This window comes from Montipora foliosa, chromosome 11 (genome assembly GCF_036669935.1).
Source record: "Montipora foliosa isolate CH-2021 chromosome 11, ASM3666993v2, whole genome shotgun sequence".
Taxonomy (NCBI): domain Eukaryota; kingdom Metazoa; phylum Cnidaria; class Anthozoa; order Scleractinia; family Acroporidae; genus Montipora; species Montipora foliosa.
In genome coordinates this window covers 42,021,046-42,040,970 of record NC_090879.1, presented here as the reverse complement: position 1 = coordinate 42,040,970, position 19,925 = coordinate 42,021,046, and the positions used below count along the sequence as shown (strand labels likewise).

General features: G+C 40.5%; 1 protein-coding gene across 3 annotated transcripts in view; it reads left to right on the top strand.

The window, feature by feature from the left end:
* The window catches only part of LOC137975044 (lysine-specific demethylase 2B-like), a 37,594-nt gene that overhangs the window by 9,654 nt on the left and 8,015 nt on the right, over positions 1-19,925 (top strand). For all 3 annotated transcript variants that reach the window (XM_068822079.1, XM_068822078.1, XM_068822077.1), the window contains 9 exons: positions 5,667-5,760; positions 6,817-6,970; positions 8,029-8,144; positions 11,295-11,951; positions 14,510-14,596; positions 14,964-15,170; positions 17,134-17,328; positions 18,250-18,297; positions 18,723-18,752. In XM_068822079.1, the coding sequence (XP_068678180.1) occupies positions 5,667-5,760; positions 6,817-6,970; positions 8,029-8,144; positions 11,295-11,951; positions 14,510-14,596; positions 14,964-15,170; positions 17,134-17,328; positions 18,250-18,297; positions 18,723-18,752 (1,588 nt within the window). The remainder of the gene's footprint in view (positions 1-5,666; positions 5,761-6,816; positions 6,971-8,028; positions 8,145-11,294; positions 11,952-14,509; positions 14,597-14,963; positions 15,171-17,133; positions 17,329-18,249; positions 18,298-18,722; positions 18,753-19,925) is intronic.

Here is a 19,925-nt window from a genome sequence, read left to right as displayed (position 1 = left end):
TTCGTCAGAGCGAATCGATTCGTTCTGACAAACACTCGAAACGTCAGCTTTTAGAATCTCTGTACGGTGGCCAATTTACATTATCAACTCCGTTGATAAAATTAAATTATTGAAAACTACTTCCCCACCGACGCAGCACCACAGTTTCTTTAGAAACTACCCTCTTCATCCTTTAATCTGTTTAAGTTTGTTTATTTTTGCATTAAAATTTGCAGCAATGGATTTAATGAGGGATGTCCAGCTAAGCTTATTGTCTAATGTGACTCTCAGACTTGATGATTGAGTTGTACAGTTAATCCATAGTTAAAAGAGGGGACTGGTTGGAAGCTCGGCAAACATCAAAGGAGCAAACAAAGATGCCAAGATTTAGGTTGGAAAGTCCACGACCGTGCACAATCTTTTGTTTTGCGGTCATACACTATGCATGAATTATGTAGCCAACACGTTTCTATTGGTTAGTTCCTCAGTACGGAGAAAACAACTATTGTGTTTTGTGCACGGTCAAGGCCAAAAAAGAGAACAAAAACCTACAACAAAGAAATTTGTCGGGTTTCATACCCATTCCCGTCTATTAACTATGTTTAGTCAGATGATTGTCCAAGGTTATAGGTGGAATTGGTCCAATGAAAGGAGACTTGAATATGAACATAATTTCCGTTTTAATTGTTGGTTTTCACTCACGTATTCAACAGCCATGTTTTTCAACGAAAACAAAAGACACGTTTGCATAACAATAGAGTTAAATTCCCGGAGGATTTGGAAGGGCCTCCAACGTGGCCGCCGTTTCTTTGTTTAGGGATTCCAACATGGCGGCCGTGACGTCATGTGAAAACCGAGAATAGGATGAATTGACATGCCGTTGAGTGGTGCCCAGCTGTGTAGTTGCTGCAAAACGTTTTGGATGTGGACAGCAATAAGAATTGAAGCATGTCTTGGGGTATCAATTGCAAGTGCTTGGTGTCCAGATCTGTATCGCGTTACACTGTGCACGTGCGCCATCGCTGTTCGTTGCAGTCAGTTAGGTCAAGATGTCACGTCAGACGACACTTGGCCGTTTTGGCTTTAAAAACAGCATTTCTCACAGATTTTTAAAGCACGAAATTATATTCGTTTCACAATTTCAGCCTCAGGTTTATTTTTTAAAATATTTGTAAAATGTCGTAAATTTAAGCCTCGATATTCTTATAAAATATATTATAAAAAAGGAAGAGTGTATATATAGCCATTGAGACACATGTCAATATGCCCAGTTTGGTCTCAATTTCTTGCACTCAATCAAGTGGACTGCAGGGTAGTTGCCTCACAAAAAAAGCCTAGCCCGAAATCTTGACGAATCTCTCGTATTAATTTTGGAAACTGAAAATCGTCAAAATTCGTGACGGTAGGAAGGACAATAGGGAATTTAAGAAACGGCGACGGCTACGATTACGACTACGCCACAAAACAATAATATCATTGGTTAAAAGAGCATAAATAATTGTGCTGCAGTGCAGCACGGATTGTAGCAAGTATCTTAGCGGTCCTCTGCATAACGACAACGTGAAATCACCAAATTTGAGGTTTTGGCGACAACGTAAGCATGCAACAGAGAATCTTTACTTCTCTATTTTAACTCTGAAACCGCTCGTACCAATTTGTTTGTAGGACACTTCGCCCTCATTGTAGGACGTGAATGAGACTGAATAATCGCGAAAAACTTATGATAGAGCCAAGTTATATTTTGAGGTGACGTTTTCGTCGACCGTCGCCGTCGTGGATCTTAAATTCGCTAATGGTATTCTCTAGGAATATCAAGCGTAGATTGACGTGAAGGTAAGTAGAACTCCTTTCCCAAACGAGACTTTACTCCTTCAGACGCAGAACGCATGTGAAATTTATGGTAAGAAAGATTGAAATGGTTGGAGAAAAAGTTGCCAACACTTCTCTCTGTTTCAAGTGATCTTTTCTGTCAAATCTTTATGACTTAAGAGTATTTTATTCAAACTGGAAAGATATCTGTTTAAAAACAGTAATGACTTGATATTTGTGTGTACTAACCACTATATCACAACTCATTGTTTTACTAATTTGTTTTACATATATACATCCCGAAACAAATACGTAACAATACTAACTGTGTGGATATTATTTGCATCCAGTTACCAAACTTCTGCTTTGTGTGCTGGATTTCCTACGCTAATAAGGAAACGAAATTATGAACCTACTTGCACAGGAAAGTATCGCTCGCATTAACTTGTAACCGTGAGTAAAACCGGACGTGTGACAGATTATATTCTAAGTAGCCCACTTTTCACTGCTTTAGCCGCGTTTAGGATTCTTCCAGCAGACTCGATGGTAGTAAAACTTTCTTTGATATCACGTTAAACTGAAAAACACGACAGAAATCTGCGGGTGATATGCCACTTGTTCTTTGTTTGTCCTCCAAAATATGCATTCTTTCCACTTTCTCTTGGGACTGCCAAGGGAAAATAAAAACAAGGCTTATGTACAATTTTGGACAACAGACAAAGGCCGTGTTTTCACGCGCGGTTTTTTCAGGTCGCGAGTAACGACCGAAAATTCCGTGAAAACAGTTCCTTTCCCAACTCGCGTAAAGTTAAGTTAAGCTAGTCGGCAAATTTCAATAGGATTCACATTAGATTTAAGCCACCAAACCAGTTAGCTTAAGCGAGTTGGAAATTACTTTCGGCCGCTTGCGGTTATTCAAATCGGAAATACAACAGGCGTGCTCTTTTTATTATTTTTATTATTGTATTGGCACGTGCTCTCTCATTTAATCTTGCTCGTGAAAACACGTATTTTTAAGTCGCTTAGCAAAGTCTGCAAACAAACCAATTTCAGGAATGTTAAGAGAGACAACGGCAGTCGTTAAAACACAGCCAAAGAGTATTATGGTATTTTCTAAAGTGGCCATTAAATAACATGTAATCTTAGGTTAAGCCTTTCAAAATCATTTAAACTCCGCTTCAAAGAACCTTGTTTTTTGAAGTCAGCCAAAAAGGTCTTGATACGAGCCTTTTTGTGGCTCTTAAAGGGCTATGCGTTTCTGGTAGGTATGGTTCATCGTTTTTATAAATTATCCATGCATTTTCTATCGATGACTGCGATGATGTATTAAAATGCAAGCCCTTTTGTAACCTGCGATCATGACCTCCCTCCCTACGTATCATCTTGGGGAAGGAGGGCTTGATACATTTCCTGTACGGATCGCATGTGAAAAAGCCAAAATTTGGCTTTTTTGTCTGATTAGTCGAGAAACAATAGAGGCAGTGTGGCTCAGTGGTTAGGGCGGTTGCCTTGAGATCCGGAGATCCCGGGTTCAAGGCCCGCTCTGACCACTCGTCGAATTTGTTCCTGGTAGTCCCTGGGTCAACTTCCCAGCTGCACTTGTAAATAGCCAACTGGTTTGCCTCCGGCCAGTTGGGATTCTTAACTGTTGTTCTGTTCCGTCGTTTCGTTAACTGTGTTTCATTGGTCCTGAAAAGCCCCTATGGGGAGCGGTCAATTAAGTAAGTTGTATGTATGTATGTAAGCTCTTGGAGCCTCGCTTGGCGTGCTCTGAGTGGTTCACTCAATCTCGGTTATCAGCGCATATACCTTAGTTTGACCTTATATGGTAAATGATTGCGCTAAGCGTTGCTAAACAAAAACTGTTTCGCCGGAAAGCGAAATTTCTCTCTGAATAAAGGCAAAAATGAAAAAAAACTTGTTTTGTAGAAACTTTGGATCAATTCCGACGTTTAGAAGTACGCGAAAAGACAAATGTTTTTGTGATGAGCCTACGTCTGCCTGACCACAAGGTATTACGCAACATCGCATCTTCATCAAGTTTTTTCGATTTCGCTCGGATTTTCTCTCTTTTTTCGCTTCGCTTGTATTTCGTACTTCCAAATTTTTGGAGTTAAAGGAATTTAATGAAACAATTATTCCATTCGCGCTTGTTGGATATGAAACTGGTTATAGCCAACTCGGCACCTCGTTGGCTATTTACCTTCTCATATCCAACGCGCGCTCATGGAATAATTGTTAAATATAAAGAATACTAACGAGGAGTGTTTTATCATATAAAGCTCATGCACGTGACGTTTTATCGGTGTTTTGATAGGCTGTTAGGTTCATGAATGATTAATGAGTTTTTGAAGGTTGCTATTGTAGACTACAAGAAATTTCTTACTACGAAAATTAAGCGCCGAATTTACATGTAATACCCTGTTATGAAATCCATTATCTTGTTCATGTTCTCTATTTAAGTTTCATTGTTCGAGCTCTCCTTGTCTGAGTCAATATAATCTTGTTGTAGTTCCCGCTAAATATCGTTGGTGCAGCCGTCAAATTACCCATTCCTATCCTGGCTCTTTGTAATTCGTGAGGAAAAGCTGTTTGTATGTGTTACTTATTTCGATGTTCCTTGTCGTGGCCACCATTTCAATAACAGCTTTGTTGTAGATCATTATTTTGATAATTTTCGTACAATAGATCTCTTTAGCTTGTACGTTTTGTTTTCCCATTTCAAACCTCGTGATATTTTTCTTTTGTTTTTCCTAAGTTATTCGTACATAAGCACGTGTAAGACGACATTTGAAAGAAACTGTTCTCTTGAGTAAGATCACGTGGTCTGAAATGGAAAATAACAACGTACAAGCTTTTAACATAATTTTTTCGCCAAATTTAATTCCCGCGAGTTATGCCATTTAAACAGTAGAATTTGCATCTAAAACGTTTGATACAGATCAGGGCAAGAAACTTTCTTTTCAATTCACTTGTCCCTTGGGACAAGTACAATGTGTATTTTGCTTGTCCGAACCACAAAACTACTTGTCCAAAAATAGACAACCACAGCAATACTAAAGGGTAATATATAAACTTCATATTTCATTTTAGCTCTTCTGCCACGCTGGTTGAAACTTTCTTATGCGCTTCGTTTCATACTTTTTCTTGTTATCTTTGCTTTTTTTCTTTTTGGAACGAACATGATTGCTAGTACCATCATCTGCACCATGTGTTTCCGGTGCTGACCTCTTTAGACCTCTTTAAAAAGCTAGTAAGTGTCGACTGAGACAAAGACATGACGCTTGAAGAAAAGCGCTGAAACTCGCTGAAACGTGACTGACAAGCACGTGCGATATCGTGAGCCTGCTATTATGTTGTACAGCAGGACTCACATGGAATTTAATTGCGGCACCTCGCACGACGAAATCAAACACAACGTAAACAAAATGATATTTTATTTTACTTTCTGTAAGAGCTACTTATTTTTTAGAGCACTTAGGTTATTAATTACGGAAAGAATATTTTATTATATGTCCAAAGAAAACAGGTAAGTGTAGTTTCTTGACTTTTTTAAAGTTGGACCTCTACAACTCAGTCGTCCATTCGGACAACTGGGATCACGTTTTTCCTTGTCCGAGCGGAAAAGTTACCCCTCCCAGACGTTCGGACGGCCCAAGTTTCCTGCCCTGCAGATCTCTATTGTATTCAACTTATTGTTTTATTTCACATGTGCGGCTCACCATTGCAATTCCCTCCCATATTTTATACACTACTTATTTAGAGTAAGCTGTGTCCTATAGCCAAGTAAAAAAAATTGGATTTGAAATAGAGCCATTTCTGAAGTTAGGTGATCTTAGATACCAAGAAAAACTTACGAGTATACATCTTTTACTTAGGTACGTCTTGATGAGCGTGGGTGGCTGCTACACTGATTTTCATATCGATTTTGGAGGAACATCCGTGTGGTACCATATCATGAAGGGCCGGAAGGTAAAATGAACAATTTTCTGTCCATTTGTAACAAGGCCCAAAAGAGTAAACTGGAAAAGAAAACATTGAGTGTACTAATTTTCGAATGCGAAAAAGAATCTCGTCGCCCACTCGCCAACGAGTTAATCAGAAGTTTGTAGCTTACAACTTCTTTTTTAGATTTGTCAGATTTAAGTGACTGTCTTTCAAACATGGAGCGAGGAATTTGAGAACGGGGAAGGGGGAATCTTTAAAAAGGGGAATCGGTATTTCGAAAGGGCAAGACGCCATTAATAAGATTTTACCCGATTTAAAGGATTTCCCATTTGAAAGATTTCTGCTTTAAAAGATTACCCATTTTGTAAATTCCTTGTTCCTCGTTCTCCGTTTACGTATTTCCCGCTCCTTGTCTTCAAGATGATCATTTTCAGAGAGCTTCCTCGTAAAGGAGTCCAATTAGTTGTGAAATTGGAGGTTATAAAGAGCTGCGATCCTAACCATGATTTTCGGTTGATTTTTCCTCAGAGTAAGCCATACTCTTCCCACTCAAACTCAGTCATGCAGGAGCCTTGCCATCCAATCATTAGTCGGAAGTGATCTTTCACGCGAAATGAAATTGTAAAGTTATCAAGTAAAGCTATGATCCTCGAAGTTATGGACGCAATTTTAGTAATTGCGTAGAGAAGCCTGTAAAATTCAGGACTTTAACGGGGTTTGAACCCGTGACCTCGCGATACCGGTGTAACGCTCTAACCAACTGAGCTATGAAGCCACTAACGTTGAGAGCTGGTCGTTTGTGGGTTCTAATTTTCCCGTGGGAAATGAATCGGGAATCGAATGACCATCTCCCAACGTTAGTGGCTTCATAGCTCAGTTAGTTTCAGCGTCGCACCGGTATCGCGAGGTCACGGGTTCAAACCTCGTTAAAGTCCTGAATTTTTCAGGCTTCTCTACGCAATTGCTAAAATTGCGTCCATAACTGCGAGGATCATAGCTTTACTTTTAAAGCGCCGTGATATAGGCCCAGTGAAGTCTTGTATGCCAAGTTCCACCTGGTTTGTTTTCATGGCCTTTTAGGTGTTTTGGCTGATTCCGCCCACCGAGAAGAACCTGCATTTGTACGAACAGTGGGTTTTGTCTGGAAAACAGCAGAATGTTTTCTTTGGTGATCAAGTGGAAAAGTGTTGCCGCACTTACTTGGAGGCAGGAGATACGTTCTTAATACCCACAGGTAAAAATGTAACAACCCTGTTTGTGGTGCAGTTACACTTAAAAGTAAACAGCTAGTCCAGTGTTTATTTAATTATTTAAACGGGCAATTAAAAGAAAGCGCAACAAGGTCAAGCCCTACTAGCAGGAGGCATGCATAAGGCTATTTACAAAGCGTGCTAGAGACCACCAGTTAACAGAATTTCATTCCGGCGTAACCACATGATAATCCCACAGGAGCACAAAGGAAAATACGGGGTCTGTTAGTTTATCATAGCTTCCACTTGGCTGCATGAGAACCTAAACGATCGGGCTGCAGCGACTGACGAGGCGACTGATCACGCTCGAGGTGTCAGTCAATCTTTTCACGGCGGCCATTCGACTTTTGTCAACTGGTTTCAGGAAACGAAATTTCGTGTTTCACTCTCCCACCCACAAAGTACCACAGTTTTTCTAGAAACTGATCCCTCGTTTTAACTATGGGAATCGCCGAACTGTCGACTGTCAGACTGTCAACGACGCACGACCGCGTTTGATCGCAAAAAAAGCAAACAGTTTTTCATACTCCTCAGTTACTATTCATTGGGGTCCCAGTACGATTAATCAGGATGCTTGATTCTCCTTCAAAATGACTTCTTTTGGCATGCTAGTGTTTGTTGCCAAAGCCTGGTCCACACTTACAACACAAATTACAACACAACACAAATGCAAACGCAAATGAAGTTCATTCGTTCGATGCAAACGCACGGGAAGTAAGACACGCAGGCGCAGTTCAAGTCTCTTTCCAAGATGGTGGACGAGAATGAAACTGTCAACTGGACTGAGCCGTGGTGGCATTGAAACGATCCAACCTGTGTGGTTTTCCTAGTACCTTGCGTTTGCGTTTCCCTAGTTCACACGTGTGAAATGCAAACACAAGAAATAAAGTATTTTCCATTTCTTGTGTCTGCGCGTGCGTTTGCATTTGTCGTCGTACGAGTGAACCAGGATTAAGTAAGTGACAAATCAAAAAGCGCGACAATTTCCCATCGTAAATGATCTATCCACAGACTGACGGCTGCATTCAAATTAACTCCACAGGTTGGATTCATGCAGTGTTCACTCCAGATGATTCTCTTGTGTTTGGCGGTAATTTTATTCACAGTTATAACATCCTTGGGCAAATTAAAATCAGCGAGATTGAGGATAATACAAAGGTAAGTGATATGACCTCGCCGTGCTTTTGTTCGTGGACACCTTCCAATGCATTCCCCTTTCTCGCCGCGAAATCTTTGTTTCTTAACGAGATATTGGGTGACGAACCAGAAGAATGTCTGTGGTGGAGGCGAATGCATGCTGGGCGAGAAAGTTGCGATTTACGTTTTACAGCTTGGGGAGGGGTGGAGGGGGAGATATGTGTGTGTAGCAGGTGTGCTAACTGGCTATTTTTGGAGTGTTTTCACGTGTCGTCACGGCGGCCATGTTGGTGTCCCCACCTAATCCTCCGGAAATTGAGCTCAATTATCATGCAAACATTTTCTTTTGTTGTGGTGTAAAAACAAGGTTACTGATCACGTGAGTGAAAACCAGTAAAGCTCTATGTCATGGTCGGTCTAAAAAGAAGGAAGGAAGGCCACGTCACGTGATCTCACGAACCGCGATGTCAGATCGACGGCCAACTGAAACGGGTCGAGGTTTTCTCGAGTCGCTTTGTATTGTCAAAATACTATTTTTCAAAATAGATATGTTCCATTTTTAAGTGACAAATTGTTATCGTTTCGTCAAGTATAAACATTCCGATAAATTAAACTCTTTTTGAGGCACTCGTACGGCAAAAATTCCCGCCAACTTTTTTTTGCGCACGGTTTACTCGAAATTTTATTTTTCGCTACGTTTTACATCTTTTTAGTTCAAATGAAAGCTCAAAATAAAGATTATTTGAATCTTTTAGCAGGGATGTCAATAAGTTTTTAAGCAGCCGTTTCATTAAAGGTGTCACCCATAGCATTTATTTACGTGGCCAGTTGCCACGTGAGCGAAGGCCCGCAGGGCCTGAGGCCCAAGAGGGGTCTGAGGGCATGTTGCCCCAGAAATTTTTTGAAAAAAGAGACCCCAGGAAGTGCTTTTTCCTGCATTCTGACGCATGAAAAGAAAATTCTATTCTATTCTCATTCTTGGAATGGTGTAAATCCTGTTTCCAGTTCGAACGACATGTTTTTGCCCTGAATGTGACTCATCAACATTACAGCACTTCTACAGTCTTTTAATCACAGTTTGTTTTCAACGACTTGCTTGAAAAAACCTGAAATGAAAATATACTATAAAGTTTTGAATAAATTTTAGTCATCTTCATCCTCACTGTCAGAGCCCTCAAATGAGCACATGTTTACAAGCAGCTTCTTGAAGACTTAATTTGTTGCTGTGTAAAAATCTCGTCTTCGAGATCTTCAGGTTCTTCATTTGGCAAATCCAATTCGTTACTCAGAGTAAGAATTGTCTCTCAGAAAAGGTAGAAGCCGCGCACAACTTCGTCGCCAGGGCCGTCTATGCTTACAAAATGGCGGGCGTATGTAAATGACCTCCAATAACTCGGTCGATTCACGGGGATTAAACGTTTATGAATTATCTTCCGATTTTACAATCTAGACGTTGATACGAAACAAGGAGGCAAGACACCAAGGAACAATTATATTTGTTTCAGCAGGTTTTTTTAATTTATTTATTTCGAGTTGTACCTGCAGCAATGAACATCTTCACCCGTAACATGAAGTCAGCTCAGCCGTAGCAGGTGTAACGGGTTGCTTCCCCTATTGACATCCCTGTTTCAGTATCAGTTTTCTTGTAATTTAATATTGTCTGTCAAAATTTGCATAAGAAGATAAACTTCCCGTACGCACGCATGCGGAAGAAAGAAAACAAGTCATATTTACCTCTTCTTGGCATTCTCATGCAAAACACAAGAATTTTTTATTTCCAGGTAAGGTTCTTTCTCCATTCGCCAGCAGTCATCCTTTCAAATTTCACAGAAATCGACCGATCCGCAAATATTTTACGATTTTTTGTCTTAAGGAAGCTGATAAAAGATCATATTTTTGGGCAAACCCGGCAAGTCACGCGACGGCAGGAGTGATAAATTTCTTGTCACAAAATTCCCCCGAATCGAAAAGTATCATCTCAGGAGACAAGAACATCATTCTAAAAGCTCATTCTATGAAAAAAGTAGGTTCTGGAGAGTAGAAAATAACTTAACGGCAAGCTACGTGGAATGCTAATGCTGTTTACGCAACAAAGAAGCCCACTTTCATTTGACGAGAATATCGTTTACGATTGCCATATTTTGCCATAAAACCATCCATATGCCTTTGCTAGGCTCTTAAGAAGCTCTCTTTGTCATTTTTTTCGTGATTTCGACTTTATTTTCTTCGTTCACTGTGGGTGCTTCGGTATATCAGAGAATGACTAATTTTTTTAAACATCCGGTCTGTCAAAATTTGGAGAGAAGGTAGATAGATAATCTTTATTTATTCACGGACAATTCATCAGCCAAGATAAGAATGTAATGAAATTAAATGAATAGGATAACTACCCCACCAAGCAGATACATCCGATTATTAAGAATACTATATTAAAACTACCAAATTAGAGCTACCCGCCAAGCAATACACCCTATAAAACTGTCACAAAAGAGCTGTTTTCCAAGAATGCCGTGACTCAACCTATTTGTTTAAAGCACTTGTTTGATTAGGTGTCTAAACTGCCGCAGAGACTCTGCTGATCATAATTCTCGCGGAAGGCTGTTCCAAAGTACAGCGCCACTCTAGCTTAAGCTATTTTTATAATAGAAACGGGAGTAACGCAATTTTTCGACGCCTTTTTCATCGATAGGTTGAATTCGTATGGTCACAGTGGCCCAGATTCGAATAATTTGTCTGCGTGATTCCTCAAAACGACCAGACCTCGTGTCTTCCAGTGAGGTCCCCGCGATATTTAAGTCACGTTAAAACAGAAAACAGATGCCATCAAAGTCGGAGATTTGATCCTTTCAGCGCATAAAGCCATGTCAGCAGTGCAAGAATATCCTCATAATAATCTGTCGCATGGAATGGAGAAACGTTCCAAAAAATGTGATGTCATTAGGCCTTATTTTTACACTTATCCTCAGTTTTGACCAAGAGATTTTCCCATCCGCAAGATAACCAACAATAATCCCAAGTTTCTCATGGGATGAAAAAAGATCCTTTCACGTATTGAAGCATGCGATAGTTGTAACCAATTTTAAAACTAAATCATAAAATCTAAGATTAGCCGCACGGCGAGTGAGTCGGTTTGTCATGGTTGTAAACATCAACCTTATTCTTTCTCGTCAGGTTCCCCTCAAGTTCCGTTATCCTTTCTTGGCTCAAATCATGTGGTATGCGGCGGACAAGTACTTGCGCCTTTTAGAGAAAGATAAAACCGAACGGGGCTTATCTTTGACACCGAAGAAACAGAACGGTGTAACATTTAAGGCCAAAGAAACGGTGGGCAGCAAAGCAAGGTCGGCCAACAAACGTGTGGCAAAAACGGATGGCGAAGAAAACAGGGAAGCTGGTTTGTCCGCGGTGAAAGAGAGCGTGGAAGACGACGCAAACGAGACGCCGGGCCGTCGGCGATCTAGTCGAGTTGCTAAAAACGAGGCGACTTTCAGACAGGAACATGAAAACGAAGAGAGAGAAAAGGCTGTAAAGAAAGAGGAGAGCGAGAGGGGTAGCGTGAAGAGAAGAGCAGCAAAGAAAAGTAAAGATAACGAAGATACGATGGATGTTAACGGTGAAAATCATAATGTAGAAGATGCGAACGAAAAAGGTTCTCCAGAAGGCAACGAAGAGGAGGAAGATAAATTGCCCTGGCGTCCTGTCTATCTGACTCGGTTTGAAGTTGATGGCTTATTTAAGTTGATAGAAAAACTAAGGAATTGGCCTCAGGCTAAGAAGAATGTTCCAGCAACTGTGGAAGATCCCTGTGGACTTTTGGATAGACTGGAGGTTTGTGTTTCGGGAAACTCTGTGGGGATTTTCAAGAAAAAAAAATTAGTATATTCTAATGCAATAAAGAGATTTAGAAATGTCTCTGTCAGTAATTACTTTGATTACTTTTTAATCCCCTTGTCTAATTTATGCATAGAGTGATTGAGTGGACTGTAAGCGTTACAAAAATGCGAAAAGGAGATCGTGTTACTGAACGAGTTTGGAAGTAAGTCCGGTTTAAGTTTGCAAATGAAGATGGCTCCAAAGTTTCGTTTTCAATTTAAACTTTCATATGCATACTATGTGCGCCTTATACCAGAAGCAAGTCTTAAAATTATCTGTCAGATTTATTGGTTGTATATTTAGCCTTTGTAACTTGACACTTCAATGAAATGCTTCTCTCACTGCTCAATGACGTGATTGTGGATAGCATAAAAGGAGGAAACCTTTCTGGAACATTCATTGGTTATAAAGTCCTTCCCTAAAACCTCCTGGATGATTGGTATACGAAACTTTTTGTATGTGCTCTTTAAAAAAAAGCGGCAAGTCGTGCCTCGTTACTATTCTTTTTATAAAGAATTCTAATAAGGAGTGCTTTATCGAGTGCGTTAAGCTCATGCACGTGGCATTTTTATCGATGTGTTGATAGTCTGTTAGGCTCATGAATTATTAACGAGTTTTTGAATGAATCTGTTGCTTGTGTCATTCTTTTTGCCATCCAAAGAAATATGTCCCTTTTGTGTCTAATCCCCAGTAGAGATCAACGATCGGGAAGTTGGGGAGCATCAATTCAGTGAAATGCTTGCCCCTTCGTCGCGGTGCTTAGAAGATGGCAGGTTCTCCAAGCCTTCTCAACCAGACACTTAAGCAGCAGATAAGCAAAGTTCGTATTGATCAATTTTCTGTTGGAGGTTGCGTTTGCAAGGCCGGTCGCGACAGCAAGGAACTTAGGAGACTTATTTGATAAAAATGACTCCGGTGCCACATGTTAACAACATTTGCAAAACTGCCTTTTACTTTATTCACAATACCGCTCTGTCGAAACTGTACGAACACTTCTACAGGCAGTTACCACGGGAAGATTAGATTACTGTAATAGTTTGCTCTATGGTCTACTAGAATCAATAAGTTACAACCTGTACAAAATGCAGCAGCCCTACTGATAACTAACACGTCTAGGTTCAACCACATCACTCCAGTTTTATACTCATTACATCGGCTACCATTTAAGGAAAGAGTGCATAACAAGATCTTGACGTTGACTTTCAAAGCCATACATGGTTTATCACTTGGCTACATCAGCAGTCTCAATCTTTAGGTCTTTATACTTAGAGAGTTTCTCGACTATCTTAACGGATGTATTTCTGTCTAATGGGACTGCCATATCTATAATCTGGCATTTCTGATTCGTGTGATCTCTGATTATGATATCTGGTTTATTATCCGCTATTTCCCTGTCAGTATGAATTGGCATATTCCACAGAATCGTTGCTTGTTCGTTCTCTACAACAGTATCTGGTTTGTGATCGTACCATTTGTCAGTTGTCTTGATATCATAGCTCTGGCACCCCTTTCAATGAATGTACGATGCTGCATTATCATGCCTCTGAATGTATTCAGTTTTGGGACGTTCTGGACAGCCAGATATTTTAAGTGATCGACAGATTCATCAAACTTGCCACACATCCTACATAATGGGTTAGTGCCATTTTTCATTCTTTTGGGGTGTTTTCCATGGAGTGCCTTACCTTCCCACAGTTTAGATAGATGTTCTTGAACTTGTTGTCGGGCTTTCTGCTTTGTTCTTTTTGCTTGATGCGAATTCGTCTGCTTCTCTAGGTAATTCAGACAAATCAAACTCCCAGAAAACTTTTGTGCCTCTCTCTGAGCAGAGTAAATCATCTTTTTGGCATCGTGCTTTTGCACCAGCCCAAGGAAGGGGTCGAGGGAGCTTTTCAGGAATGTGCTAAGACCAATCGTGGCTCTCTTGTAGCTAGTTTCCAACTGCATAAGGCCTCTTCCTCCATACTTCCAAGCAACATAGAGTCTATCTACATCCGACTTCGGGTGGTGCATTTTATGCATGGTGAGCAATTTTCTTGTCTTTGCGTCGATCTTTTTTAGCTCGCTTACTTTCGAATTTACTATGTTGAAAGTGTATGCAACCACTGGATCTGCCAAGGTGTTAAATTAATGGCTGTTATTTTGTTGACAAAATTGAGCTGGCTATTAAGGATCAGTATTGTCCTTCTGCAGTATTCCTTTCTTACTTTCTCTTTCATGGGGGGCATGCTGAATTCCATCTCCTTCATTTACACCGAGGTACTTGTAGGTGCCCTCTTGTTCTAAGTCTCTTATGCACGTATAAGCTTCAAGTTCTATGTTTGTTGTCTCTGTCAGCCTACCCCGTTTAAAGGTAGCCTTATTATTATTATTATTATTATTATTATTATTATTATTATCATCATCATCATCATCATCATCATCAACCTCATCATCATCATCAACCTCATCATCATCATCATCAACCTCATATTCTCAAACTTATTGTAGTTGCCTTTTTGCGCTTCGTTTAGGAACTGGTTGAACTGCATAGTGATGATGATCAAACTCTCGCAGCTTCGGGACTGCAGCATCTGTTGCAGATTGATAAACCTACACAGGTAATGCGTTACATAGACACATTATTGTATTTTGACTCTCGCAAGAACTACCTTCTTTACGGTGTGATAACTTTCCAACAAGTAATAAAACAGACGACAGACAATTCATGTCACCTTAAAAGCAATAACAGCAGCTGCATAAACAGACAGGAAAGTCGAAAGCTTATGTACCGGTCAAAAAGAAGCTCTGCGCTTGTAACATCCCAAGGCATTTGAATTTCAAGCATTTTCCCGTGCTTTGTGAAGATAACTCAAATAGCTCGTCGTGGTGTTGCCATCAATCGTAGTAATTGCTCAGTTGAAAATCTGGCGCCACTCTATATGACAGAATCGAAAACACACTACCTCGTTTTTGAATTTCCTACAGAAAAAGACGGCTAAAAAATATGCTGCAAGAGGACCTATGATTGGTACCAAAGTCGGTCCTGGAATAAGACGCCGCCGCACTCGGTGTGGCCAGTGTGAGAACTGTCAGCGAGAAGACTGTGGCGAGTGCAAGACCTGTAAAGATATGAAAAAATTTGGAGGACCTGGAAGAATGAAGCAGTCTTGTCAAATGCGAGTTTGCACTGATGTAAGTGTTGATAATGGTCTTACTTAAACTAGAGGACGCCTTCGACGCGTAGATGCATTAAACGTCTTGTTAAGTGCGTCCTGTCTTTATCCAAGGCATCGCTTGAAACGACTAAGACGTCTCCTACAAGTGCGACGATCAGACGCACTTTAGACTTTGAACTCGCCTGACGGTTGATGCGTCTGTCTTGTGTCGTGTATTTATAATAGACGCCTAAGACGTCTTGGATCGGCGGCCTCTGGGGTACATATATTGCCATTGTTGTATATTTTAGTTAAGTCGTTTTATCGGAACGTAACAAGCTTCACAGTTTTATAAGTTGAATGCCGCTTGTTCACGAAGAAGTCTTATAAAAAGCCCTGGAGTTGTTGCACCCACTGCTTTAGTTCGAAATTGCGCTCAGATTTTCTCAAGTTTACATCCATGGTTGGTTGACAAATAGACCGCAAAAAAGGGTTCCCCTTTACCCACCCACTTTTCCCTTGTAACAGTGTAATTTACGCACTCATTTCTCACAATGCTTCCTTTTGTTGAAGTGCTGGGCTGTTGCGTGGGATGTGGAGAGTCAATGTTGGGTTTGCTTCTCCCCGTGAGGACGTTGAGGCACGATGGTTTAATGGTCAGCAGGACTCCTGGTCGACTATGGGTATCCATCCCCGCCAGATTCAAACTTGTTGTTCTTGAACGCAAACCTTGGGTAGACTTTCATATATACCGTACCAAAACAGTAGAGGAAGACAAAAGACCTAACCATTGTTATTCTGATTAGACTTAACTATTAGAGTGTAATGTGAAGTGCTAGTTAGCAGCGGTGATCTAATTCCCACTCTGGTCAGAGTTTTTCTCTGTCCTTGTGTGGGCCCATTTCCACTAGTAGGGCTAACGCTCACATGGTTCATATGGGTAGAAAACTATCGCTTCACATTACACTCTAATAGTTCAGTCTGTTGAAATATAAGTGCTACACGTCCAACGTTTGCAAAAACGTAACCCTTCTTTGTACTTGTACTTATTCTGATTAGGAAATAGCAGTACTTTCGGTAACCTCATATCATAGAAACCGGGCTACGTTCCGGCGGTGTGAGCCCCCATTGGCTGCTGTGCTACTTTGCCTCTCCTTGATGATTTCCAAAGTAGATATAGCACCAGACTCTTAAGTTGGATATGGTGGGCTCGATTGCAAAACCAACAGTCGGGGTTTTTAATTAGCTAAGTAGAAAGTCTTTCCTTTTATGGTCAACAGCAAAAGCTTAGACTGTTAAGTCTTTCGATATAAAGGTTGTAATCCGTAGACTCTTTTGGACAACCCTTGTTCTCAAGTAGCACTGTGGACGTGAAAGGACATACCTACACACTTATCGTAAGAAGTAGGACACTCATTTCCCAGTGTTCTGGTCCGCTTTCGTCCATACCATCTTACAAATTCAATCCCGATTGCCATTTGTTGGAAAAATGTAAATGTTTAAGGACGGTGCCTACTATTGTTATTGCGCATACGTTCTGCGCATCTCCAGATACTCGGATTTCCTGTCGGTGATGCTTACTAATACAGGGATATTTTGCGCAGTTTGAAACTACCCGGAGAAAGTAGATCCTAGTAAGTACTCTTGGTATCCAAAAAGAAAATTGGGGGTAACCATGCATTTTTCAGAGATAATAAAGCTTCAATTTGCGAAAGAATGCCATACATTGCTTTGCATTTTAAAGCTTTTTACAAATATTATTCATGAATTATCTTTGAAAAATGCGTGGTTATCCCCAATTTTCTCTTTGGATTTCAATAACACTTGTTAAGATCTACGTTTCTTGCATAGTCACACACCGGGGCAAAAATATCGTTAATTAGTAGGCACCGTCCTTAACATGTTATCAAACTTTTTAATAGTTCAACTACCTTTTGTGGTCACCTGTCCGCGTTTGCGTGTTTTAAAACTGATATCGTTTTGTTCCGAATCGTTCCTAGCCGAATCTTCCGACCTGTGTGCGGTGTTTGGTTTGTAAAAGAGAGAATACCGAAGAGCATCCACTAATGGAATGCAGGTTTTGTGGTGAAATTATGCATCCCTCATGTGTGGAGGACAATACTGCACCCTGCAAAATTGTAACTGAAATTAACAACTGTTGGGAGTGCCCAAAATGCTTCAAGGAAGGAGAAGCGGTGAGTCAACTAACTACTGAAATGTTAATTAAGACTTTTTTGTGCATCTTCAATGGAAGAGAGATTTCCAAAAACGTTAAGTGAACGATAACGCGAATCGATTTCTCTTATCCCCGAGAGATTTCCTCCGTTGCGGTAGTTTCTCGTTTTCTCTTCTCAAAAACTAAGCAGCCATTTGATTTGTTATGGAAAGAAATTTGCTAGGTTATTACCGTTTGCTTTTTCAACACAGCCTGTACAAAATCATACACTTTCCTGAAGACTGTATAGAGTATACCGTCTTTTATTGGGTCACCTCGCAGCTCTTACAAGGTCTCACCTGATTGGAGACCACCCTTGAGGTTTAACAAAAGAACAAATAACAGAAACAATGACCCTAGGCCTAAAACAAAAGGGCCATTGTTTCTGTTACCCTAGGCCTAAAACAAAAGGGCCATTGTTTCTGTTATTTGTTCTTTTGTTAAACCTCAAGGGTGGTCTCCAATCAGGTGAGACCTTGTAGGAGCTGCGAGGCTACCGCTTTTATTTCGCTCAGGCTCCTCTCTTGGTTTACAAGACGCTTAAGGATCTAATGTGATAATGTGGTAATGTGATAATGTGAATTTTTCTCCAGATCAGTCACACAGCAATCGTACATTCTCCATTACATGTAACAAGCCATTGAATGTCAAATTCTTGAAATAACGCTCATTCTGTGGTCACAACATTAAGTGAGGCCAGATTACACGTGTCATTTGCATTGCTTGACCCAAAATCCGCCATATGAAAAAGCCCACTGTTCTTGCCACACTGAAAACGATAACGTGCGATCAGGCGTTCTTTTCTTTGGAGAGGGCTCGAAAAGTACGGTTAAAACGAGGAGCGAAGCAAGACTGTGCTCCAAACTGAAAAGAAATAATCAGCATCGTTTTTTTTCCCTAGGCGTCTCCTGTTGAGGATGTGGCCAGCTCTCCTACCAAGAAGCGAAAGGTAATGGAATTTCCAAATTATCAATGTGGAACCTGCTTTGCCAAGTGCATGCTGAATTGTGTTTTTGTTGGAGTTTTGTTTATTTTTTCATTTCTAAAATGTATGCACTCTGACTTAACTTTCAAGGAACAATTTCGTTTTTTACTTTCGCCTAATATGCGTAAGTAGCAGTTGACTGACCATACGAAAAGAAACCGAAAAAGGGAGTCAAAATGTGCGATTTTACCCATGCATCCGTTCGGCTACCTTGATATACGGCAGCGAAAAAACGAAACTGTCGATTGGAGCATGAAATTCAGGATGCGCAAGCGAGAACATCGTTTGTTACTCTTTTGCAAATTCGATTTTAGTTATGGACCTGTAAAATCCAAATATTAAGGATTCTACGCATATTAATTGTTTTTGGCATTTGTTTTTTTTAATAGGCCAGTCCGTTGAAAGAATCTTCGAAAAAGGTACGATTAATTTTTGAGAAATGAAGAATGGAAAGGTTACTTTTCCGTCAATTTGTTAAAAAATAGCAATGTTGTATTGCCACAGATAATTAAGTTTATGTGGTCGCATAAACTGGTAGACAATTTTGGATCAGCATAACTCGGTAGGAAAATGAGCGACGTTTATGGAACGCTGAAGTGTTGATGTAGTCTTGTGACAGAGACTGCACAATTGCCGTTTTTATGCAAGAGACGCATAATCCGTGCAGACGAATTATGCGTCTCTCGTGTTGTTCGTGTAGTGTAGAGACGGAACGAACTCTATAGGACGTATTATCCGTCGGGACGAACTTGGGCAAACATTTGTTGTTCGTCTGGTTTTGCGTCTCTGGCATGAATACGGGCACAGGACGCATTAACCGTGTGGACGAATAATCTTTCGTTGTGTGTCGTTCAAGACGTACAACGAAAGATAGTTCGTCTAGACGGATAATTCGTCTTGTGCCCGTATTTATACCAGAGGCGCATAGCCAGACGAACAACAGATGCTTGCCCAAGTTCGTCCAGACGGATAATGCCCAAGTTCGTCCAGACGGATAATAGGGAGCTTAAGCACGCGCGTTTTTGAGACGCGGACGGCAACCGGAAGTGAGGTGTTTTCCCTTTTAACTTGTCTTCACACAACCACATTTACATAGCGAAGTATCTTTTCTCCATTAGATATGATTGGTATAAAAATCTGGGAGACACCAATGTCCTGGCACGCGAAATGTTCTCTTCCGGTTGCCGTTCGGGTCTCAAAAACGTTGGTGCTTAAGCTCCCTAATGCGTCTCTAGTATGAAAAACGCCAAATCTCGTGTTGTTAAAGTGCCAAACATTGTGTTCAACGATGTACAAGCAGATTGCGGTTTTTTGCATTTTTTTTTTCACTGAGTGTCCCACAGTTGTTGCAATCGACCAGTACTTATCAGCATTGTGGGTCGCGATTTCACGAATGAAAAAATACCTTTAAGCAAAGTTCTGATTTAAAGGGGCTAGGTCACGCAATTTTAGGCAATTTCAGCACTGAACGAATGGTCATAGAATTAACTAAAATATCAAAATAACTGTTCAAAACTATAGAAGAACTCTAACAAAACACAGGGAAGCCAAGAAGGGCCATGGATGGACAAAACTGGAGAGGATTGAAATGG